The 26,131-nt window shown below is 36.0% G+C and overlaps 1 protein-coding gene and 1 long non-coding RNA gene across 2 annotated transcripts; one reads left to right on the forward strand and one right to left on the reverse strand.

The window, feature by feature from the left end:
• On the forward strand, positions 1–26,131 carry LOC311073175 (ankyrin repeat domain-containing protein SOWAHC). The gene is made up of 12 exons (XM_084098657.1): positions 1–252; positions 5,254–5,315; positions 6,496–6,729; positions 10,587–10,700; positions 12,904–12,960; positions 13,717–13,818; positions 13,992–14,003; positions 20,929–21,015; positions 21,110–21,112; positions 23,736–23,808; positions 24,333–24,422; positions 24,689–26,131. The coding sequence occupies exons 1-12, from the start codon at positions 129–131 to the stop codon at positions 24,871–24,873; spliced, it is 1,143 nt and encodes a 380-aa protein (XP_083954783.1). The 5' UTR covers positions 1–128; the 3' UTR covers positions 24,874–26,131.
• On the reverse strand, positions 269–4,970 carry LOC311073235. Its single transcript, XR_014604122.1, has 3 exons — positions 4,601–4,970; positions 3,319–3,379; positions 269–2,426 (listed from the first exon to the last, which is right to left on the reverse strand). It is a non-coding gene; the product is annotated as an uncharacterized lncRNA (long non-coding RNA).

Raw genomic sequence — 26,131 nt, forward strand, 5'->3', positions numbered from 1 at the left:
CACTTTTCTTCTCCAGTAATTAGCTTGGCTTCCAGCAAAGCCATGCATCAGCATCTTCGAGAAGAACCCATCACGACCAGAGCTCATCTGCTGTAAAATTACTGTTTATTTTCAGTTCCCTGTCAGAGATGGGCGAAATCAGTGAAGCGTCCTTACTGGATTACATCTGTTCCTGTGGAGGAAAAGTCAAAAATTCAGATCTGTCCAAAACATATAAGCATTTTATAAACCATAGCGATTTGCAGCTACGTGGTGAGTAAATGAGAATATGACATTTTGCACATTTCCTTTACACCTAATCTACACTGCAAGCACGCGACGCAACGCGAGACACGCACGAGACGCGTTTTTGCGTTTAGAAACACTAGCTACACTGAATGAAACAGAACGCGCGGGGTCTTTTTTATAAGTTGTTTTAATAAACTCAATTTTAATGTGGGAGGCCGTCATAGAAACGCAACACTCGAGCGTGCGCCGCAACTGAGGCAGTGTAGTCTAGTCTAGACCAACTATTATAGACATTTTAATTTAGTCGAGTTGCTAGTAGTGTAAATGTGGTGTTTTTGGTGGCAAGTCTATGGCACCTTTTTCATTCTAAAATCCGCATACTGTGCTTTTGCTCTGCTTGAGGTCTGAGTAAATGGCTGTTAGCGTCTTAAAAAGTAACTGTGGCAAACATCTGCGTTAGATTAGAAAAGCTTTACCAACAGATAGAATTACACATGGAATTGTCATTTCCTTCGCTCCCTCAGGAAGGGCCCCCACATTCCCAAACCATGACAGTGGAGTTCTAAATAGAATATTCACTGAAGGTGTAGTTTACTATTTGATCCATATTTCAATAATAATCAAAATATGGCCATATTAAATAGTTTAATTTTGATTAAACTGATTGGCATAACCACATTAAGCTGATATTCTGAGTAACACATCTGGCATGTGCCTATATATAGGCTTAAAGCGTTAATTTATAAATGTGCATATTCATATAAAGGTGATATTAGATATTACTGACAGTTGTGGAAAAAAACAAACTATTGAAAAAAGTACACCTATTTGACACAAGGAAGGACTGCTTACATTCTGAGAATTCCTGTGCACATAGGCCTACTTATTTTGATTGCTGATGTTGACTTATTTTCTGATTTTGCTTTTCTAATGGCTCAAATGGACCAAATGTTTTACTGATAGGCCTATATAAGATGACAAATTGACCAATATTTGCATCAAATGATATCTGTAGCTGCTTGCCTGATTAAGCATGAACTCTCTCACTTGTGTCAGTTTCAACAGCCTTTTCAATGGATATTGCTTTTTTTTTTTGTGAATTACAAGTTGCGAATATTGCTCAAAGTTGGCAAGAAACAGAAGTTGCAATAGTCTTTTCTTCCCTATTTTGACGTTATCCGAGTGAAACGGGTTCTGGAACAAGAAAAATGTAGGGCAGGACTTGATTATGTCCATCAGGAATTGATTGGATGTTGTGGTTTGCTATTGGTGGATCTCATGTGAGTGACGGGTTGCCCCGCCCACGCACCAGTAAACACATCATCAGAGATATCGCTGCAAGAGGGTAAAGTTATGTTGATTAAAGATTACAAGGGCACGTGAATTAATAATAATTTGCACAGAGAAATAATTTAATAATAATAATAAATACTGCAATATTCCATAAAAATAAAAAAATAAAAAATAAAAAAAGATTTACCATGGTGACCATGGATTTCATGGTGACTTTAAAATCCCATTGTATAGTTATCAGCAACCATCTGTCGTTGAAAAACAAATAATGGTTTAACCACTAGTTCTTTGTGTATGAACATAAAATATTAATGTAAAAAATGAAATGACGTGTCTGCTATAAAGAGCTTGGCTGCAGCAAAGTGGGCCAAAAAAAAAAAAAAAAAAAAAAACGGGCATGATGTTCTCATAAACCACTTAATAGTAATTAAATTAGAAGATATTGCATTTAATCCTACATACATGTGTCAGACATAAATATATGAAACAATTATCCATAATGGCTTTTAATGCTTCGTCCAGCTGTGCTTGTACAGTTGTGTACAGAGGTTTCAAAATCGGCCTTCATCTGGTACCATCTGACACAGCTAACCAATTATCATAATTATTCCCGGTTACCGCATCAGTCTGCGTGACATGCTCTAATTCTGGGGTTTTACTGACTCCAGTCCTTTTTAGGATGGTGGTTTTGATGGGATCTCGGGCAGTTGCTATATTCTCTGTGGGAGCGTAGAGTCCTCATAGTTGGCCAGGGTAGACTAATAAATTTGCTCAGAAAGCTAAACAGTGTTCCTCTCAGTACCATGACAGGAATTCTGTCGGCTACAACTGTTAAGTGTTGACTTCCCTTAGGGTTTCCTGTTGTTGTGGATGTTGTGTTGCAATGTCATCCCTATCTTTTCCCCCTGGCAGGAAAACGGAAAGGTTGTGTTTAAGGTTGCATTCTCTATTTAAAGATCCAAGTCCTGATATGTTTTGCCTGTATGACACAATCCAGTTTGAGTGGTACTGTTTAACCCTTTATGGATCACATCATGTAAACATGTGATGTGTTTGAAAGTATACCACATCCCTACTCTTCTACTTTTAGGTTTGTTTGTTTGTGGTATCTGGCTTTTGACATATACAAGGGTGAACTATTTCATAAAACAAGACCTATTTCTTAGGCGAAAGTCTCAAGAATGAGATTCTTAGTTTAAATTTTTTTGTTTTTGTTTTATTTTTATTGTATTGTTCATTGACAATGACATTTTATTAAGTCATTCATAATGTTTTCATAATTATTTCATAAGGTCATCAGTTCTAAAAGAAAATGCTTACTTGGAGTGAAAAAAATGCTTTATTATAATTCTTTTAACAAAATATATTAGTGCTGATATATCAACATCAATATAAAAGTAATCACTGATATCAATACTATTCAATGAAACCTAGACTAGGGATTTTCAGACTGGGGCCCAAAAGTTTTTGAGGAGAAACAGTGTTACAATGTAAAAATATATAAATAATAATAATAACAAAAAATTAAAATGTGATTAAAAACAAACCAAAAATGTATTAAAATAAGAAATAACACAAATTTGAATGAATAAATAATACATCTTAAAGCACTGCAGTGAACAAAAAACATATATAATTTCCCTTGGATGAGAATGATCATATTTGAGGGCATCAAAAAGATTAAAGACCCCTGACCTAGACTATGCTATGCAGTGAATATGTATCAAGCCATTATAGGATTTTTTCATTTATATATGAATAGTAATTAGAAAGATTAATACTCCAGATTATGCTTACCATGTTGACCTTCAACAATGTGTCTGTTGCCATGGTAACCAAAAACTATTTCACAGAGCACCTGCAAACATCAGAAATCTTTGTGTTATGAAACGAAACAGGATCATTTAGAGTTAAAATGTGCCTTTATGAGAGAAGTTTCCATGACAATCTGCCAAAATCATATTCTCAAGTTAGTAAAACTAGAGTGGTTTTTAAACTATGGGTTGCGAATCGCCTTGGTGGGGAAACAACAAGTGGTTCGTACAAAGCGCAAGAATGATGGTGCGTTCATGCCATGTCAAAAATATGAAAAATAAATGTTCTCAAGTTTGTCGAGTTCATAACTTGTATTTTCATATTTCTGGCATCGTTTCCTGAACTCCCGCTCCTCGGGTCCTCACGAACAGTGCTTGTAAAAACACGGTGTAGTCCAATTCATGAACAGATGACTCTTATGAGTCGGTTCTTTTGATGACTCAATCAAACAACTCATGAGTTAACAGTTTAAAACAGTTTGACGAGTCTTTTACTGAGTCAAGTCAATTCACCTATGTTTCTATAGCGCTTTATACAATACAGATTGTTTCAAAGCAGCTTTACAGTGATAAACAGGAGAATGATTCAATGATACAAACAGTTAATTTCGGCTGTACTGCAGTGTCTATGTTCAGTTGAAGTCAGTTCAGTGTTGATTCAGTTTCATTGTAAAGATCATTAATTATTAAAGCTCAATTCAGTTCTCAACCAATAGTGTCAGTGCAGTCAAATCAATAATATTGTTGAATATTGTTGAGTGGCTCCTGAATAAACACATGCCTCCTTACTGAAGTGCAAGTTCCACGTCAAAGCTCATTGCGTCAATATAAGTGTGTTGTGCCACCAAGAAAGCAAAAATAAATTTTCCTTAAGGCAATGGAATGAAATTGAAGTAGGGAAAATAAGTCTTTGGGATCTAAATAAAACTACGAGCCAGCGCTGGGAGGATCTGAGCGATGATCCATTGGGAATGGTCATTGAAAAGGCATATGAGCAACGTAGTAATGGAGGATTTGTTTGCGCAGGTCTCCTCCCTGTCATTTTCTATTCTTGTATAGTAATTCGAGCCAGTTTCTGATTCCTCCTTGATGCAGTCAGTCTGTGCTGAAGTGATGTTGCATAACATCACAAACTCCCACAGGCCAGGAATCAGAGTCCATTGCGTGCAAAACATTAAAACGGCTAATCTTACAAGTCAATAACTTGCAGACAGAACAAATCAATAAATGAACAAGTGTTAAAAGGTGTAGTGTCAATCTCAAACCTGTAAATGTTGCTTTTAAAGGGATGGTTCACCCAGAATTCTTCATTTTCTCACCCTCATGCCGTTCCAAACCTGTATGACTTTATTTTTTCCATTGGAACACAAACAAAAATGTTTATTTATAAAATTTAAAGGGATAGTCCACCCAAAAATTTGGGTGACATTTACTCAATTCGTTCCAAACATTTATTACGTAATTTCTTCTGCTGAACACAAAAAGAATGTTGTTAACCAAACAGTTTCGGTTCTATTTGACATTCATTGTATGGACCAAAAATATAGTGGAAATGATTTGGTTCTTCAAAATATCTTAATTTGTGTTCAGCAGAAGAAAAACTCAGACAGGTTTGGAACAACATGACTGTGAGTAAATTGGTGACAACTGTCATTTTTGGGTGGACTATCCCTTTAACTACTTCTGTATTCCATAGAAGACAGAAATCACAGTTTGGAATGACGTGAACAACAATGTTTGTGTGGATTGTTTTTTTAAAGACTAGCTTCTGATATGCTTTTTTGATTTTCTGATATGCTGATATGCTCTACTGCAAGGTCATTGTACGAGTAATCTTTCTTTTAAGACATATTTTGAAAGCATGCTGGGAAAACATCATTATCATCTCCTACTCACTCTCTCTTTTTGTTTCCTGCAGCCAAATACAGAGAAGAGTTCAAACTCATCATTGATAGAATTGCTGTGGTGAAATCTGAGAATGTGAGTACATGTGTGGTCAGATCATTATTGCAGAGTTTAAACTAATTAACTCCTCCCTCTGTCTCATTAAATAATCGTTAGTGCATTGTTGTGTTTGTAATGCGATCGTGTTTATTCCCTGTCCCTGAAGAATAGTCGCACAGGTCTCTGTTCCCACAGTGATTCAATATTTACTCTATGACTGGGATAGGTCTCATTTTCTCACATCAGTGCTATACCCCACACACCCTTATGATCATGGACCATTGTCCTAGACGTGTACTTCCCCTCGCAAGAGATCCTTTTCCATCTGATCTGAACTGCAATCCTTTTTTTCCAGCCATAAACTAGCATTCAAAAGTTCTGGTTCAGTGAGACTTTGTGGTTTTGATAGAAGTCTCTTCTGCTCACTAAGGCTGAATTCATTTGATCAAAAATATAGTAAAAACTGTAATATTGTGAAATATTATTAATATTTGTTTTCTATTTTAATATTCTTTAAAATGTAATTTATTCCTATGATGGCATAGCTGTATTTTCAGTCTTTAGTGTCACATGATACTTCAGAAATCATTCAAATATGCGGATTTGCTGCGCAAGAAACATTTATTATTATTATCAATGTTCAAATTGACAAAATGTACAGTTGTGCTGCTTCATATGTTTGAAGAAAATGTGATAAAATATGTTTTTTCAGGATTTTTTGATGAATAGGCTAGAAAGTTTGAAAAACAACTTTTGTAACATTATAAAAATATTTGTAATGTCACTTTTGATCAATTTAATGGGTCTCTGCTGAATTGCTTGATTGATTGCACTATTATTTTTTATATGATTGTGCTAAAGAGACCAAAAATAAACATTTTATCATCATTTATTCACCTTTAACATTGTTCCAAATCCATATGACTTGCTTCCTTCTGTGGAGATATTTTGCAAGTGTCCAAGGTTCTCTTTTTCATATCACTCAAATTAAATTTTTTGATCTCCAAAAAGTGCAAGAAGGAGAAAAGCCACTATAAATGCCATGCTCTATAATGCAAGTCTTCTGAAGGATAGCTTTGGACGTTCTACAAAATGTTTCCTTTTGTGCTCCAAAATGTGATATTTTCTTTGAGTAAATTATGAGGTAATAGTAATTTTTGGTTAACTTTTTTTTTAAATAACAGTATGGAGGTAATGGTTTCTTTTTTTATTTCAGGGAGAGAAATATCTCATCCTCAAGAAGAAGTATAGACAACTAATACAAGAGCGAGAGCCTTGCGCTGGCGAATCAATCAAGCAGGTTCATCCGAACCCACAAAATGAGCTCCAGGTCTCTAATCCAGTGCAGAACGATAACCAAACAGCCCAGAAACAGCCAGTAATGGTGGCCTGGTGCTCAGGACCCATGATTACAGTCACAGAGGCATCAGAACCGACCCAGCCAGATAATGTGAGTGATTCTTCATTGTGATATCCATTCTGTTTCAGGGCTCCAGAATAAAGTTTGAGAGTAGTAGCACCGGTGCCAATGCGTTCTACAAATAGTGGCGCCAGCACCTGATCTGGTATGGCGCTTGGGGGTGGGGGGAGTTTTATTCATAAAGGTAATTTAATCATAAAATGACTATTGTTTTGCATTAATAAGTACAGCAACTAATAATATTACATGTTTATTTCTTATAAATGTACATTTGACAGCAAAGCACTGAGCTAGTTGAGATGCAGATAAAGGTAAACAGGAACATGTAAAAAAAAAAAAAAAAAAAAAAAATATATATATATATATATATATATATATATATATATATAATTTATTTATTTATTTATTTTTTGGTCATCACATTAAAAATAACATTTAAATTGGATAATATTTATAGCTTTGAAATGCTGGAAAAAGTGAAGCACTTGAAAGTCCTTGAAAAAGGCTTGAATTTCACTCTTAAAAGGTTGTACGAACCCTGAAATGAATCGTTTAAAAACGTTCAACTATTTCAGCCACGATACCATGGTTACAGTTAGCATTACTACATTAAATCCATGACGAATGTTGGTGATTTGTGGAATGAAAAGCCTTCTATAACTTGTTGGTTCATGGCACAATGTTTCTCCTGGTTTCCATTGGTATTTGAATGCTTCCCACTAGATTTCGCAGCGATAATACTGTAGCGAATTCAAATGCTTTTCAAATGCTGGAGCCCTGTTTCACTGCAGATCAGTGACCAGCAGCATTGGGGGTAACGCATTACAAGTAACATGCATTACGTAATCAGATTACTTTTTTGACGTAACAAAGTAAAGTAAAATGCATTACTTTATACATTTATACATGTTTAATGCATGTTTGCCTAAACATTTTTCAAACTTCTGAACATCAAGCCTCAGCCAGGTGAGAAAAAGTAACATAAAAGCAATGTAACACATTACTTTCCATACAAAGTAAGTAGTTGCTAGTAGTAACTACTTACTTTTTAGAGAGTTACACAATATCTTTTTAGGGAGTAACACAATATTGAAACGCCTTAGTTTTTAAAGTAACTTATTCCCTGGTGACCAGTTTCATCACATTCATGTTGTCATGAATGACACATATTGACGTCTTGTGATTTTACTAAAAAAAACGTAACAGAGAAGAAGAAACGAGAAGAACTAAAGAGGAATCTGGCTGAGTAAGATGACCGCAGTATTTCAGTAATATTTTGTGATGTGACGTAATTCCTTTAAACATAATATTTAAAGCTCTGCTTTCCAAAGGAGAGAATTATTATTGTCAAAGTTTGTGTCATAGTCTCAGTTAGACTAGCATGAAATGTTCGCATCAACTAAAGAGCATCATAGTATAAAACTCTTGTGAAATTCAGGTCTCTATTAATCATTTTCCTGGATATCACCCAGAATCCAGTGTTTTCCTCAGACTGTTTGCTAAAGCTTTTTCAGCTGGATTAAAGAAACAGTTGGTGATAAGAGAAAGCTTGTCAAAAGCAGATAACACTGTGTTTCAGTTGTCTTATCTTTAGCTGTAGGACTTCAGCTGTTAAAAGCATTATTTTGAACCTCATGTTGAGACTTCTGGCAAGGAAGAGTATAGTAAGCATGTACAATTTAATTTTTGGTATGATTAATGACTATTTGTTTTGCTTGGTTTCAAGATCATCTTCATATATCTTTGAAGCCTTGAAGCATCTTTGGATATAACTTCATCTCCACTGACCTTGACAAAAACAACTACTGGGTCTGTGCACAATGTCATTGAGGATATAGGTTAAAGAATTTGCATATACATAGCACAACATTCACATTGCAACTCTGTCATTATGAATTATATGTGAAAATTACTTGAAAGTGGGATATATCTCTCTATAAAGGTAAACCTCTTAAGCATAGCCATTATGAGAATCGATGACGGTTGTTATAGTTAACTAAAAGTAAAACTATTAAAAACGTTGTTAATTGAAAGAAAAACTGAAATAAAATTAAAATATGAATATTAGATGAAAAAAGAATGAAATGTTGCCTTGGCACAAGTGCTAAAATTACTGACTACTAAAAAAAGTAAATGATATAATACATGAAACCAAATAGTAAAATAGTAATAAAAAAACCAGCCAAAAAAACAAAACCCACATGATGAATTTATTACAAATAAAAATAAATAAAAATAAATCTAATTCAAAATATGAATAAAAACTATGATAGCATATAAATAATACTTAAATAATACTGGCCGATGAGTGACAGTTTCACCCACTCATGGAGAGCATAGAGTTCAACACACAATAGTGTGAATTTCCTGTCAGCACTTATTTCAGCCACATTGAAATTGTGTCTAGAAACCTGTTAAACAGACAAACTGTGTGAAAGCATAAAAGTTGCTGCATTTATCTCTGGGCAATGAAAAACCATCTATAGTTTGGCTTTCCTGATCTCAGAATAAAGAGTGGATATCTTCTATAGATGTCTACTGAGAATGCATTTGTACTGTGGCTTAGAGAGCTCAACGTGCTGCTACTGAAGACAACACATGCAAAATAGATAACACCAGCAAATTAAGAAAACATCTTCATCAGTTTGACAACACACGTGCTGCAAATACTCACAATGCAATCAAATACAGAAACACATTGCAAAAGTTCACAACACAGCCAAATACAGAAATGAGCTCCAAATACAGAAATGAGGTGAAAATACTCACAACGCAGCCAAATACAGAAATGAACTGCAAATACTCACAACGCAACCAAATACAGAAACACACTGCAAAAGTTCACAATGCAACCAAATACAGAAATGCGCTGCAAGTACTCACAACTAAACCAAATACAGAAACGCGATGCAAGTACTCGCAACGCAACCAAATACAAAAACGTGCTGCAAATACAACACAGCCAAATACAGAAATGTGCCGCAAATACTCACAACTCAACCAAATACAGAAACACATTGCAAATACTTGCAACGCAACCAACTAGAGAAATGAGCTGCAAATACTCACAATGCAACCAAATACAGAAACACATTGCAAAAGTTCACAATGCAACCAAATACAGAAATGCGCTGCAAGTACTCACAACTAAACCAAATACAGAAATGCGCTGCAAGTACTCACAACTAAACCAAATACAGAAATGCGCTGCAAGTACTCGCAACACAACCAAATACAAAAACATGCTGCAAATAATCACAACACAGCCAAATACAGAAATGTGCCGCAAATACTCACAACTCAACCAAATACAGAAACGCGCTACAAATACTCACAACTCAACCAAATACAGAAACGCGCTACAAATACTCACAACTCAACCAAATGCAGAAATGAGCTGCAAATACAGAAATTAACTGCAAATACTCACAACGCAGCCAAATACAGAAACGTGCTACAAATATTCACAATGCAACCAAATAAAGAAACGCACTGCAAATAGCACGGACCACAACAGAAATGTTTCAAGTGCCAAAAAGTGACAAACCTGGCTGGGACATGCTTTACTGTTCATCGTCTACTAGTCAGTGGTGTTGTTGATGACCTGAAAAGTGAGGGGTTTTTTATGTTTATTTTAACATCCTGATTGTGTATGTTGTGAGTATTTGCAGCACATGTGTTGTCAAACTGATCAAGTTATTTTCTTAATTTGCTGGGGTTTTTTTTCTATTTGCATGCCTTTTTTCAGTTGCAGCATGTTGAGCTCTCTCAGCCACCGTAGTTTTGGTCCATAAACTTGATGTTTTGTCAGCATCAGCTGATTTGAGTGCAGTGAAGTGATCCTTACCAAGTGATCTTAGTGAAACTTCTCCTTTTCTTGTGATTAGCAGTCAGACAGCACCCTCTCACCGCCAGCAGAGGCAGAGAAACCAGAGCATCTGACGGAGGAGCTTTCAGCGTCAGACAGAGAAGATGAACTCGACAAGGACTCAGGGTCAAAGGTTAGAGCCAAGTTATCTGTTTTTATGTTTTTAATTTGATCGCAGACCATTTAAGATGTTTGGTTTGCTTTGTCTGAAATAGAAGAACTGGTAATGATTTAGAACTGGTAATGATTTAGAACTGGTAATGATTTAGAACAAGTTTCACTTAGTTGTCATAAAAGCACTGAACATAGAAGGCTCAGGATGTATTAGTTTCATACCTTTAAAAATGCATTAAAATGCATTTCATACAGACAATGACTGTTCAGCTTGTCAAATTGTGAAACCCCAAGAAAACTTCAAGATATTCCTGATTTAAAAGAAAAGTTATTGAAAATATTTGAGAACTCTTTTGAAAATGATGATAGTAATGTGTACTCGCACAGGGTGTTGAATGTTATAACTTTATATTTGATTATTACACCCCTTTTTTAAAATGTTTTGGATAACATGACACCAGTATGAAACCACATCAATATTACATGATAATTACATTTATAAGAACTTTTAAAAATATTTTTCCTTAAGATAAACTTATTATTTGTCATTGCTCTTATTTGCTCATCCTTATTTGTCATTCATTGAAAAGCTGGCACAGTATTTCACCACAAGAGCACAAACAAGCTGCTCATTTGATATCTGTAATATTAAGACTTACCAAAAGGTGGCGCCAGAATAATTAGCTGGATTTGAGAGGCCATATTTCAGCCAGGGGTGACAGCATGAAAGACACGTTCATTTACATTTGAATGAAGCTTTCTATTGTTGTGCAAAACAGCAACATGCTCCACCTCATTATAGAGAAAAGTATCATCTGTGCCCTCCAAACATTTGTATGCAGATCAATCTGAGATGCGGCAAGATAAAGGCCCATGTTTTATTACGGCATAATGTTGGAACATGAGATTTTGTGCTTTATTTTGATGTGTATTATTATTTTATTAATCATATTGAGTCTTTTTATATTTTGCTCTTAGAGCTTTAAGACATTGAAGGTTTTGTTTTGCGTTAAACGTTTCTCTTTCAACCACAACACTGCCCACTACTAGTAGTCACACTTGAAAGCTCTTCACACCCGAAAGCTCTTTCCATTCCAAGAAGCGAGACAAAACTGACTAGTCCTTCTTAAGAATTATTAATATGATTCACTGAAGCTGAAATCTGCATAAAATGTGGTTACATATTTGAATATTTTACAATGTAACAAATCTCTTTTGTTGTTGTATCCATTACTGCGTTCAGGTTACACTATTGCTTACCTTTCTGGTTGATTTTCAGATGGAAAAAAAATAATAATTTTGCATGCAATTATTTAGTCACTCACCTGTCCAGTTACATTCTTTTCATTCTTGTTTTAAAAGGAAATATGTCTGGCTTAGTTCCTGTTTAAGCACAGGCAAACAAATATTGCTTGCAGTCTTTAGGAAAAGAGGCCTTGTTAGTGTAGCCTATATGAAAGAGCTCAAGTGTTTTCCCACTGTCCGATCGGACACTCCATCGCTGTCCTGAGAACAATTAGCAAGCACGTGCACTGCAAAAATGACTCCAACCGCTCCATTTTCCCTCACATTAATCAGCGTGACTGACACTTTGGTGCATAAAGAGAAATTCACCTTCTCTTTGGCTCACAAAGCGGGTAGATTCTGGTAAAACAGCGTACGATAAAAAACAAAACAAAAGACATAGTTAGGTAAATTTGGCTAAGCTAATCGTTCACTTCTGGCTCTCACGGGTTTAAAGCATTTTTTAATGGTCATGTGACCTTGAGAAGAGGTCAAATTGGAGGAATTAACCTTTGTTTTTACTGTCCTTCCATTTCAATGAACAGATTTATTGTGAATTTTGAGGTGAACGTCCCTGGAAGTTTTGTGCAAGTCTGCGTACTGATAAATAGAGTGGCATTATGGGTGTTTCCTGTTTTTGCTGTGTTTACTGTATCTTTGTTGGGGCCTATTAATATCTTTGTGGGCTGTTTACCTTGTTTATTTGCTACCAACGTTGTTTAATTCTGGACAGCGCTGGGTTTCCCTCCCCTCATATCTTAAGTACAGAACAGGAAGAGGAAGCACGTGGCTTCTGAACCCAAACGCCCACTCTAGCTCTCAGATTATTTATGTTACTAACTGTACAGTTTCACACTGACTCCTCCGTGTTCCAGGTGATACTTCCAGGTGTTTTTTGTGAGTGATTTCAATCATATCATGTCCGGTTTCTTTCCCAGAGTGAATCTGAGCAGGATGAGGATTGCGGTGGGAGTTTGGGATCCACCGCTGTGGCTGTGAGTATAATAAATCATACACACATTAGAAGAAACATTTATTATGATATAGTTACAGTAAAATATATTTTGTTTCTGTAGTTACTGTTGCTACAATAAAACTGTGTTTTGTATCCACCACTGTCATCAATTAAACCACAGAAAAATTGCTAGACTTTAGTCTTTAAGAGATCCAATTGTAATTTATCAGTAATTTGACAGTAAAACAAAAAGACACTTAACCTCAGGTTACTCCAAGTTCCTCCCTGTAAGAATTACTGTCAGTTGCATAGGATAAAAGCATCTGCTAAATGATTATTTACTTATTTTACTTTTTTGGTGGAATCAAATAGATTTACCATGGTAAATGTTTTGAATTATGTGGACTAATAATCAATGTTTCTTGAGTATCAAATCATCATATTAGAATGATTTCTGAAGGATCATGTGACTCTGAGGACTGGAGTAATGATGCTGAAAATTCAGCTTTGATCACAGGAATAAATTGCATTTTACAATATATTATTCAAACAGTTATTTTAAATCGTGACAATACTTCACAATATTCTTGTTTTTTCTGTATTTTGATCAAATAAATGCAGCCTTGGTGAGCATTAGAGACAAAAACATAAAACATCTTTAAAAACCCAAACTTTTTGAACAGTAGTGTAAATGTAACTAGAAATGGGACTACGAGTGAGATACTGAATATTTTTAACATTTGCTTTCAGTGTAATTTCAATAATGTAAATGGCTTCTCGTTTATTTCGGTCATAGCTGGATCCTCTTGAGAAAGAGTGGATCTTCTCGGCAGCAAGTGGCAAACTGTCTCATCTCATTCAGCTCCTGAAACAAGACTCTTCTCTGGCCAATAAAAAGGTTTATATTCTCTTTATATTCTTTCCTAAACTGTGTCCTGTGTCATATAATGTGCCCCTCTCCGCCTGAATGCATAAATGCCCTATATGATTAGAATGCATGCATCTCATATCATAAACTCACTTTTAATAATCAATGTTTCTTGGTCTTTTCACATGCTCGGAACAAACCAGGACTTTACCTCAGTAAGTTTGCAAGCAATCATACAACACTACACTTACTCTACCAGCTAAAGGTTTGGGAATGCATGGTTAAATTAATATTTCTCATGATATTAAAAACTTCAGCATAAGATATATATATATATGTATATGTATATGTATATGTATATGTATATGTATGTATGTATGTATGTATGTGTGTGTGTGTGTGTGTGTGTGTGTATATATATATACACACACACATGTATATGTGTGTGTATATATTTCTGCTTCATTACCGTTTTAAATGTGTCCTAGGATGCAGCTCATGATTTAAAAAAAAAAGATGTTATCAATACATACTTCCATTTGTGATTTTTCTTAGTTTTAATGACTTGACTGATCTTCTAAAATTTCAAATGTGAAAAATTGTATTATTAATAATAATAATGAGTAGATGTGTCCAAACTGACTTGTAGCGTACACAAGATCAAAACCTCTACAAGTATGTAGTGATTGAATCCTAATTTTGTGATTGTACAACAAATTGTTCATTAATGGGGTTTTCTCTCTCTCTCTTTTTTTAAATTCTCCTGGATTTGTCTTCTAAAAGGGGGTGAGTTGAATTCTTCTTCCTTTTTAAGTGTTGGGGAAACTATTATATAGTTTTCCAAGCCAGGATCACTTTCGATCATGTTTTATTACTTGTTGGAAAAGCTACATATAAGTATGAAATAAAAATATAGTTAGTTCCTCCTCAGCACTGTCTGTTTTTAAGCATCATTGCTTCAGTTCATTAGTTATGATTGTTGAGTCCGTTACAGTGCATGTGAATGTTTGCCAGCGCGGTGAGCAGCTTGTCAGCGACGTACATAGTTATGGACCGCCGATTCCCTGTGGCTCCTCGCAAGGTTACCGACTTTCCACAGTTTCCACTCTCGTACCCAGGTGCAACACAGACCAAAGAGCAAAGCTCAACCCCAATCATGCATTTCAAAGGATTATTTTCAGAAGGATTATGAAAGATAGCTTTTTAGCTCTTTCACCCCCCAAAAACAAGCTCAAATCCTTTTATTTGTCCCCCCTGTGCGCTTAAGAGCTTTGAGTCGGTGTTTGTGGTCGCTGCCTGGGCCGGAGTTCTCACACTGTCCTGTGTCAGACCACCTTCTAAGAACCTCTAAGCCCTTCGCCTTCCCCGCGCAGACAAGATACAACGGCGGCCATTGAAGTGCGGGAAGATTAGGGCTCACCTCAAAGACTTCAACCACTTAAAGATAATCTGAAAGTAATAGAGCAGGCTGGGATTAATTGGAGAACAATCGCCACCATGTCCCCAGGAAGGTGGTAAGTCTGACCCCCAGGTGGCTTTGATGCCCCCCTTCCTGAACCAAGAGGCATGCCAAGTGAGCCAGCTCTTCTTGACTTGGTAAAGGGCGACCGCGCTTGCGAGACGTCGGTTTAAGAGGTCATTCAACTTCTTTTCTGGCATTTTGCCTTCTACACTGTAAGAGAAAACTCAAAAACTTTGCGTTAAATGCCCCGATATACAAAAAGTTCGTTTGGAGTTTGTTTGTGAAGTTCGAAGCAGCTTTCCAAAGCGAACTTGCCGGTAAAATTCGCTCTGGCTGGTAAACGCCTTCAAACTACCATTGGTCCATGGCGATTATGTAATAGATGGGTGTGGCTCTGAGGCTCCGCCCTCTTTGTCGTTGAAGTGTTCTCCAGTTCATCTCTTCTGTTTAGTTTATTGAGGTCAGACGTCCGCATGAAACAAACGGGAGAGCTGCTTTATATTAGAAATTGAAGTTGTAATTCTAAAGGAAAGAGACACTGACAGTGTTTTTCATGTTTAATGCTGTAAAGCTGCTTGCTTTAAAGCAATCTGTTGTATAAAGTGCTAGATAAATAAACGTCACGTGACTTTACTGGAGTGCCAAATTGCAGAGATCGTGCAAACATATCCACAATATCCGCTATGATCATATGCTTTCTTAACTGCTGTTTTCTCACCATTTCACCATGTCATTTTTGTTGTTGAGAGGAAAGCGTGCAGCACATATTTACATATTCATCTAAACTCTGCTCCCAAAAGCGTGGACAGCGTCGGGATGTTTGCTAACTGTATACTGACTTATTTTTACCCTTAACCGAAAAAGTAAAAAGAACTTTGCCGTGAGTATCGGGGGCTTTGCTTGCTCAACTTATGGAGAAATTGTTGTACCAACTTAATTAAAGTGGGTCTATGCTTTCATCTAACACAATATAGTAAGTTCTATAAACTCAAAATGAATGTTTTTTTATTTGTAGATCCATGTTCAATCAACTTGCATTTTAAGTTAATATATACATCGACATTATATAATAGTGATGTAGAACTTTCTTAGTTTATCTAATTTGTGCATGTATGTATGTTATACAGAATTAGTTCTATACGCCAAAGCAAGTTGTGCATATGCGCTGACAAAATATAATCAAAAACACTACATAGAGCGAAAACATCTATTATTTCTGATTAACAAATTTGTCATCATAACTCCCCATGCTTTTACCAAAAATACAAATTATTAAAGTGCATCAACAGTGATCAACCTGAGCATAAGATCTTCCTCTTTAATAATTTAAGTTGGTCCAACTAAATGGCCAAAAATATTTTGATTAACATTTTATGTAGTCAACTTTTTCTACATTCAATAGTTCAATAGTAAATAGTTTGTCTCACAAAATAAAAGTTTTTTTTTTTTTTTTTACAGTGTAGCTGTCAAAGATGCTCATTTTTTGCTGTCCTTGGATCTTTTCTGCCACCTCTATTGTTTAAGTCTTAAGTTTTAAGTAGCTAAGCTTTGCCTTTAGCCTCTCGGTCGCTAAAGTTACACATCACCCCGAGCCCGTAACCCGACACAACACGCATTATCTCTGTTTTCCTTTCACACGTTGGAAGCTCCTTTGGGGGAAATTCCAATTCAACCTCTCGCAGTGAAGCCCATAAATAAACAGTCGCGATCTCAGATGCAACGTAAACACTGCTTCCTTTGAGCCACTCGAGCAGGACCGCTCGCTTTCTGTCCACCAACAAGATAAGTGTAAATGAAAAGCCACCTGTGCGCTCATCTCTTTCTTTTTTGTCTCCTTCTCCAACATGTCATCCTCTCCTGATGCCTCCCGGACTTCCTCCTTTCCCAGTTTGTGAGTACATCATTTATTCATCTCTCTTCTTTAAAAGCCGCAGTGAATATGTCTCTTTTGGTAGTCATCACAAAGGTGCTATTTGGTTAGTGAGAGTTAAGGGATCCCCGCCAGGCCAAAACAGGAACCTGAGGAACAAGGGTAGGAGACGTCACATCCTGTTGACCGTCGTCCGTCACGCCGAGCCTCCATGAGACCTGTCGGGCTGTCAGTCAAGCATGTGTGCCGGCCAATCCATCTCAAGGGTGCGACAGTGGAAACAATAGAGCGGCTGATAGGGGAACCAGACTTCATCTATCACAATATGTCCTGCGAGCCGGACTGGAAACACCTACAGTAGACAGGACCCTCCCTTTAGTACAGAACATGTGCTTAAGAATACACAATAGTGGAGATATGTTGCGTGTTGTGTACAGATGAAAACGTGCACGTACAAAAACATTTCAGAATGTAGTACATTGTTGTCAACGAGTAGGACCTAGTTAATAAAAACTATTTTTCGGCATTTTTAGTGACAGCATGTGTAAAAATGTCTTAAATTTGGTCAGTTACTAAAACCATAGTTGATAGATGCCTTTTCAGGTTCATATGCTGCCATTTTAAATATATAGTTTTAATGAAATTATTACTTTTATTCAGCAAGGACACATTCATTTGATCAAAATTGACAGTAAAGACTTTTATAATGTTACAAAATCTTTTTATTCAAAGAATAATCATCATATTAGAATGTAATTTCTGAAGGATCATGTGACACCGAAGACTGGAGTAATGATGCTGAAAATTCAGCTTTGATCACAGGAATAAATTGCATTTTAAAATAGAAAACCATTATTTTATACTGTAATAAAAAAATAAGAGACCACTGCAAAATTATCAGTTTCTCTGGTTTTACTATTTATAGATGTTTGGGTAAAATTAACATTTTTGTTTTATTCTATAAATTACTGACAACATTTCTCCCAATTTCCAAATAAAAATATTTTCATTTAGAGCATTTATTTGCAGAAAACGACAACTGGTCAGAATAACAAAAAAGATGCAGTGTTGTCAGACCTCGAATGATGGAAAGAAAATAAGTTCATATCCATTTTTAAACAACACAATGCTACTGTTTTAACTTAGGAAGAGTTCAGAAATCAATATTTGGTGGAATAACCCTGATTTTCAATCACAGCTTTCATGCGTCTTGGCATACTCTCCACCAGTCACATTGATGTTGGGTGACTTTATGGCACTCTTGATGCAAACATTCAAGCAGCTCGGCTTTGTTTGATGGTTTGTGACCATCCATCTTCCTCTTGATCACATTCCAGAGGTTTTCAATGGGGTTCAGGTCTGGAGATTGGGCTGGCCATGACAGGGTCTTGATCTGGTGGTCCTCCATCCACACCTTGATTGACCTGGCTGTGTGGTATGGAGCTTTGTCCTGCTGGAAAAACCAATCCTCAGAGTTGGGGAACATTGTCAGAGCAGAAGCAAGCAAGTGTTCTTCCAGGACAACCTTGTACGTGGCTTGATTCATGCGTCCTTCACAAAGACAAATCTGCCCGATTCCAGCCTTGCTGAAGCACCCCCAGATCATCACCGATCCTCCACCAAATTTCACAGTGGGTGCGAGACACTGTGGCTTGTAGGCCTCTCCAGGTCTCCGTCTAACCATTAGACGACCAGGTGTTGGACAAAGCTGAAAATTGATGATCAGGGGGTTTGGAATTTGGGAGAAATGTTGTCAGTAATTTATAGAATAAAACAAAAATGTTAATTTTACCCAAACACACATCTATAAATAGTAAAACCAGAGAAACTGATAATTTTGCAGTGGTCTCTTAATTTTTTCCAGCTGAAATAGCTTGAAGTAAATAAGTAATTATGATATTTAAAAAAAATAATAATAATTGCTATCACTGTTAAAATGGTATTCTTCGCAATGCAATAAAATGAGTGAAACAGAAAATTCATTGGTATAAAAAATGTAGGTCAGATAGTTTTATTCTGTGCTTCATATGTTCTACATACAGCATGAATTTCTTTCTATGTTATTTATTCATTTATTCCTTCAATATTCTTTTAAAAGCATCCAAGGATGCAGCTTATGAAATTGGTTGAGAGGTTTGTTTTAACGTTCCAGAAACAGAAAAGGCATCAAATGAATGCGTTTAACTTGTTAATGGAGATTATGAGATTGCCTTTTGTCTAACTTTCTCTCTGTTTTGAAAAAAACAAAACAAAACGAATTATATTTTCAGCAACAGAAAATTCTGCGGTAAATAATGTAGGCTAGAACTGGATTTTATTCATCTGAATTTGATTGGATTGTGAACATCCAGCTGTGATTTTCCACCCCCACGTGACCCATCTTACATCAGCAGAAAAGTAAAAAAAAGCATTTCGGATGCAGAGAAAAGTTTACATTTTAATGCTGTTTGATATCTTTTTTTCTTCAGAATAACATGTACTGAAACATTGTGAACAGCACCACCACATTAAAGCGGTTGATTTTGATACATGAAGAGTTCTGATAAAGGAGGTGTGTCGCTCAGCCTGAGATCAATAGACATCACCTCCATTCTCCGTGTCTGAGAGTGTCGGCCGTTTAGAAGCTCCAGCATCTGAGCTTGTGTGTGTTGTGCGGCCCCTTCTCCTCTTGACAGGCCTTGTCAACAGGCTGATGCCTGGGTGGGTCCTCCATCAGAGGGTCATACCAACATCATCAATCTTGCACCCCGTGACAGGCCTGTGCTCCCCCCGCAGTGGGCACACTGGTTTGTTGTTTTGTAATTAGACCGCCATTAGATGGCAGGAAACCGTCCCCTCCACACCCTCTGTGCACAGCTGGGGCCCGCTGGCAGCCTATGGGAGCCACGGGCCGCTCCACCGCGTGGCGTTAGGGGGGTGGGGATCTACCTAGTGGGAGAGAATGAACATGCGGAGTGTAAATGATGTATTACAAGATGAATCAGATGGGTTGACGATCGTGTACTAGCTCAAACAAGCTGGTCAAACAACCAATATGAGGATTCAGATTGACCGTGATGACCAAAAGTCTAAGACCACACTAAAAAAAATATATATATATAAAAAAAAAAAATTACATATATATATATATATATATATATATATATATATATATATATATATATATATATATATATATAATGTAGAAATAAACAGTTTTAAACTTGAAACTTTGAAAAATGATTGATTAACAAATGATATATTTTTTTAAAAAAACAATAATTTTTTGAAACATATGAGAATACATATAAGAATTATGAAGTGACCACATTTTTTTTAAACCAATCCTTTCAAACTATTTCATGAGTTGCACCCTGGGATGCTTTTAAAACGATATTGAAAAAAAGTGAAGTGAATAAGTAAAATTTATAAATATTCAAATAAACTAAAACAATATTGAAATAAAGTAAAATCAATAAATAAATATTAAAATAAAAAATAACAAATAAATATTACAATGAATAAATAATATTGGAAGGAATACTAGCATTCTGCACAATTTCTAGGTCAGATTTAATTAAAAATGAATAAGTGAAAGAATAAATAAAATAAATATTAAAATGAAGTCAAATAAATAAATATTCTAATGAATAAATTATGTTTGAAGAAGGAATACTTAAGATTCTGCACCATTGTGATGCATTAACGGTTGTAATAAATAATAAAAAGAAATGAATGAATAAATAAATACATTTTATAAAAGAGTAAAATAAATATCAAGATACAGGAAAATAAATCTTAAAAAATCATAAAAAGATATCTCTTACAGACAGCGCTACACTGGGCTGCGAAACACGGTAAAGAAGATATGACTACAGTGTTGGCGGAAGCAGGAGCTGACATCAATACGAAGGCAGTAAGTAAAGATATTACTCAAAAATCTATTCATTTTTAGTCAAATACAAATATACTCAAATTCCTTTATTTTTGTGTCTCTTTTTCTCTCACAGCATGTAAGTACTCCTCACCTCACACTCACCCTGGATGTGACAGCATGCATGGGTTAATGTTTCTCACGTGTGTGCCAAGCTGCCAGAAAGTGTGCGTTTCTAAAACGTCCGCTTCTGACATAACTCCTCTGAAAGGGTATGTGGGTGCCCAGCTGTGCAAATGAATCCAGGCGCTGTTTGAGAATGTCTGTTCATAAATCAAACTCTGTCATGTTAACAGCTTCCCTTAAACAATGTCTTCATGTATTCCAACAGCAGGCTCAGAGCAAAGCAATTTCACTGAATTACCAGGCAATTATGATTCTGTCATTAGATTTTGTTGCTGTAACCTCAGTTAATTTGTGTCCTGTCTTTCTCTCCCCCCTTCTCTTCTTTCTGTCGCTCTCTGATTCTCTTGTGATATGTTTTTTTTATTATTATTGGGACATGGGCACTAGGGGGTGAGTGTCGAATTTCCCTTCACCCCGTCAGTTTCCTTATCATTTCTGATTTGTGGTGAGATTTATCACTAGAGATATTTAAAATTGAGAACCTTTTTCTGTTTGGGTGAATGTCACACATAACATTATCACTCCAAAATCAAAAGAAAAGAGTAAAAATATATTGTATTTAAAGGTACACTATGTAACTTTTGGACCTACTAGCTTTTAAAAAACTAAACTGCATGCATTTTGCGGAAGAACATTGTTTTGGTTGAGCTTCGGCTCACTGTGCGGATGAATTTGGCTCTCCTACTCTTCATAAAACATCCACTGAAGAGATATCTCAAGTTTAGATGGAAAGGATCTAGGTGAAGATGTTACTGTAGCTTTTGGAACTTCCTTGAAAATAAATTGCAGCAGAGAGCTACAACAACCATAATGAAATGACCCTTCACAATAGATAATGCTTTACAATAAACTCTGTTAGAAAGCTACATGGCAATTTATCTGTTTAAAAAAACACAAAAAAAAACGTGTTGAATATTGTTGGTGTTACAGGGCTTGGATTTCGGTGTGGGTTTGCACGCATTACTCATAATTTGACTCATTCACACAGATTTCGTGCTCACACCCAAAGTGCGGCACATAAAGCCATCTCTCAGAACTAAATAGTTATTTTTCACTGCTTATTGCGCTTAAACAGTCAAAGACACACAAAATAATGTCAAAAAGTTGGTCTTGGCGGGTATTCACGTAAACATAGTCAGTTGTTTTATGTGAACGTAAACAGCAGAGAAAGAAAACACATGTGTAACAGTATAATGGATCCGTGCATCAGGTCTTAAAGTGACAGCAGCCTAATATTCCTGCTGCCAAATTATGAGATAATATTAAAAATATCTATATGGCAAATTTTCCCCATGGTACTAATGTCAAAACTTAATGGCCAAATCTGTGACAATGAGTAAAATGGGCTAAATTCTCATGAAAATAATGTCACAGTGCATCTTCATAGTTAAAGGAGACATATCATGCTTTTAAATTGTTCCTTTTTACATATAAATCATACATTTGTAGTCTATATAAAGCGGAACTGCAATGCTTGGGTCTGAATTCCTCATTATTATAGCTCCACAGGCCCCTTTTCTACCCCTTTTCTGATGTGCGTCTGAGAGCAACTCGTTTTGGTGCGGTCTCTTTAAATACAATTGAGACACTTCATACCCTGCCCACACTCGGTTCAACTCCACCCCGTTCGGCCATTTTTGTAGTTTGATAGCAGAGATACGATTATCTAGCGGCACAGAAACGTTTTATTCACACGTTATTAACAAAATGTCAACAACGGAAGACTTGTCCAGCCAGCCTTACATGTTCGAGTCGGAGCAGGAGCGAGATGACAATGAAGACGACGAACCTGTAGAACAACGTCTTCATATGGATGTATCGCAATGGTGTGTACTGTATTTACACATGAAACTTTGGTCTTCCGACCTTTTACCACCGTGTCGATTTATTTTGATTAATATGTGCGAGGGAGAGAGAGCAAGACAGCGTCTAGTTTGGAGACGGTGATGTCTTGTTTACACTTTCGCCTGGCTCTGAAGAGAGAGAGTGCGCGCGCGCGCGACCGGGTCTCTCTCTCTGCTCGTTCTTTCAGTTAAACATACGCCCTGTAACAAGCGCGGCAGTTCATCTACATTAAACGGTGTAATGAAGCGTGTGGGTTACTACATCCAACAATCGAACATTTTAACTTACCCTCTCGTAACTTCTGCATCCTTTAGCTTGGACTACAAAATTGCAGCGAGAAATAAAAATGGCGGATTGCTCGAAGTGTTGGGCCGGAAGTCAATGTCCTTATTTGGCAGTTCCGCTGCAAATACTGTGACGTAATAGTTCAAAAAACGTCATAGATAACAGAAAAATCGGAACAGGTTGAAAAATATGACCAAAACAGAATATAAAGATATCAACGAAGCACCTGAAGAGAATAATTTCATATTTTCTGTACTTCTAAACACTCCAAATATACAACAAAATGCATTTAAGGGCTAAAAAAGTGCATTTGGCATGATATGTCCCCTTTAAGATAATGGCATTTATTTTAGTAAAATATATATATTTAATTCTTTTGATTTTGAGGTGAAATATGATATAGACATGCTCTTGACAATCTTTTATATTGATTCTTATTCTCACAGGGATACACACCTTTACACATTGCAGCACTGCACGGACATCGACATATATTTGACCTGCTGGTTAGGACGTACGGTACGTTTTATCTTCACAAACATTTAGTTGAAAATTGTCTGTTTTTTTAAATCGTCTCGTTCATTCAAGAATGTCTGTTTGAATTCATTTGAAAGCAGACTTCATCTTACATTTACGTTTCATTAACATGTCAAATGTTGTTCCAGTAAAGCAAATTCTTCCTGATATATCAGATGAATGTTTCTTTATGAATAATTTACCTTTTGAAGTAACTTTATTGAAATATTTGTGATTTATTTGTAACTTAATTTGCAAGATATTTTCCCTTTTACAGCAATCAACATGTTTGGTGACATGCAACTATTTATTTAATTATTTAAGTGGGGGGGAAAAAAAACATGCAAGTCATTTTTAGAGCAAAAAGAAAATTACAGGTTACATTGTCATTTGCTGTCTTGTTTATCATTTACTTGTTTATTGAACTGTTGTATAAACGCAGTATCACTTATAATTGTGCTTTTGAACTGAATATTAACGCTTAATTTGCTGAATTTAACATTGCTGAAATGTGAACATGTTCACAGGAGCTAAGGAGAACCTGCGGGACTACAGCGGTCGCTTTGCATATCATTACCTCAATTTACGGGATACAAAATTAGAAGACCATGAGCTATGTGAGTCAAACTTCATTGTTTTTTTTAATGCATAAATGCACTGTAACATGTGGGTGTTAAGTCCATTCAGACCTGTGGCACATGTGGAACAGCAGCACTGAGGATGTTTTCCTCATTAGCGCAGGCATATGGTTTCTCTGAATCTACGGGGTGCCTCGTGGATCAATTTTAGACTGTTTGTCTTCACCCTATTTGTCCTTCCAGCGTGTTATTTCATTCTCAGTGTGGTCTTCTTCTTAACTCTGCTTTGATGTTTGTTCTTCAAGCTGAAGTCAGCGAGTGCCACAGCCTAACCCAGGCCGGAGAGCGCAGGAACAGGAAGATCACGTCATTATTTCACTCCATGAAGAAGTGGGGATCAGCGGAGGAGCTCGCGGCCATACCGGAGGAGAGGACAGTTGCTCATCAGCTCATGCTGCCTGCGTTCAGGCCCAGAAAGTTCTCACGGTAGACTGTGTGACGTCCAAACATCTTCAGTCTTGCTTTAGTGCCAGTCGGAAAATGCACTTGTTTTCTTTGCTGCTTTTTTCCGCACAAATAGTATGATGAAGTTACATTCACATGTTAAGTAGCGATTCAGCTTAATAATTAGCTTTTGTAGTGACATGTTGTAATGTTGTAGTGTAATGTTCTCTGCTTTACTACCTGTTCAGTTAAGAGGTTAAACGTTTACAACTTTCACTGAGCAGTGAAACAATGCATTTTAAATTACTCTGCATCACACAATCCAAAGTTATTAGCAAGAATGAAGAACTCAGTTTCACAAAATATGTCAATGCTTCTCTCTCTCTCTCTCTCTCTCTCTCTCTCTCTCTGTGTGTGTGTATATATATATATATATATATATATATATATATAACATCCCAACAGGTCTAAAATATAAATAGGCGTATAATATGCTTACCATAGTGAATCAGGGCAAGACGAAAACACGTTTTGGAAGAAGGATTAATAATGTATTGACTCTTTATTTCAATTTTGTTTTTTTTAAACCAAAAAAAAAGTTATATTATGTAGGTTTAAGTTCCATCTTGAATAAAGTCCAACTTCAGCATTTATTTGCCTTATCTTCACCTTACAAAACTTAAAAGTCAGAACCACAGTTTATGGCTGCGAGAATGTACCAAAAATACCCTATTTTCATATTGTGTATATTTAGCATATAAATAAACAATATAAAAAAAACTAGAATATAATATAATAATATAAAAATATTATTTTTTCACTATACATTATTCAAAAGCAGAAACTTTTAATTATGTTCCAACAAAATGTAATGACTTGCTCTGCCTTTGAAATATCTTTGCTTTTATGATGATATAACCAAGGCTCTGGACCATGAAAAATAATATCAGCCAATAATATCCCAGCCAAGTATTTTATAATTCGATCTGATCCCTATAAAAAAATCAGTCCCATTCTACAATATTTCCCTTTGAAATATTTAAATATATAATTTTATAGATTTGAAATGCTTTGCTAAAGCCGTTTCTTTTATTTTTGCTGTTATTGTCTTTAACTGTATGTTTTAGCCTATTTTTATATTACAATAAGTTTGTCTTTTGCATTCCAAAGGGTTGATGTTGAGTAAATCTGCTAGTTTGTGCCTTAAGTCTGATGGTGTCTTTCCTGTTACCTGAATGTTTATTTGCATAATGTAAATTATTTTCTCTTATATAAAAAGGACAAATAAATTGTACTTTGGATAA

Source organism: Abramis brama, assembly GCF_963993115.1.
Source record: "Abramis brama genome assembly, chromosome: 22".
Taxonomy (NCBI): domain Eukaryota; kingdom Metazoa; phylum Chordata; class Actinopteri; order Cypriniformes; family Leuciscidae; genus Abramis; species Abramis brama.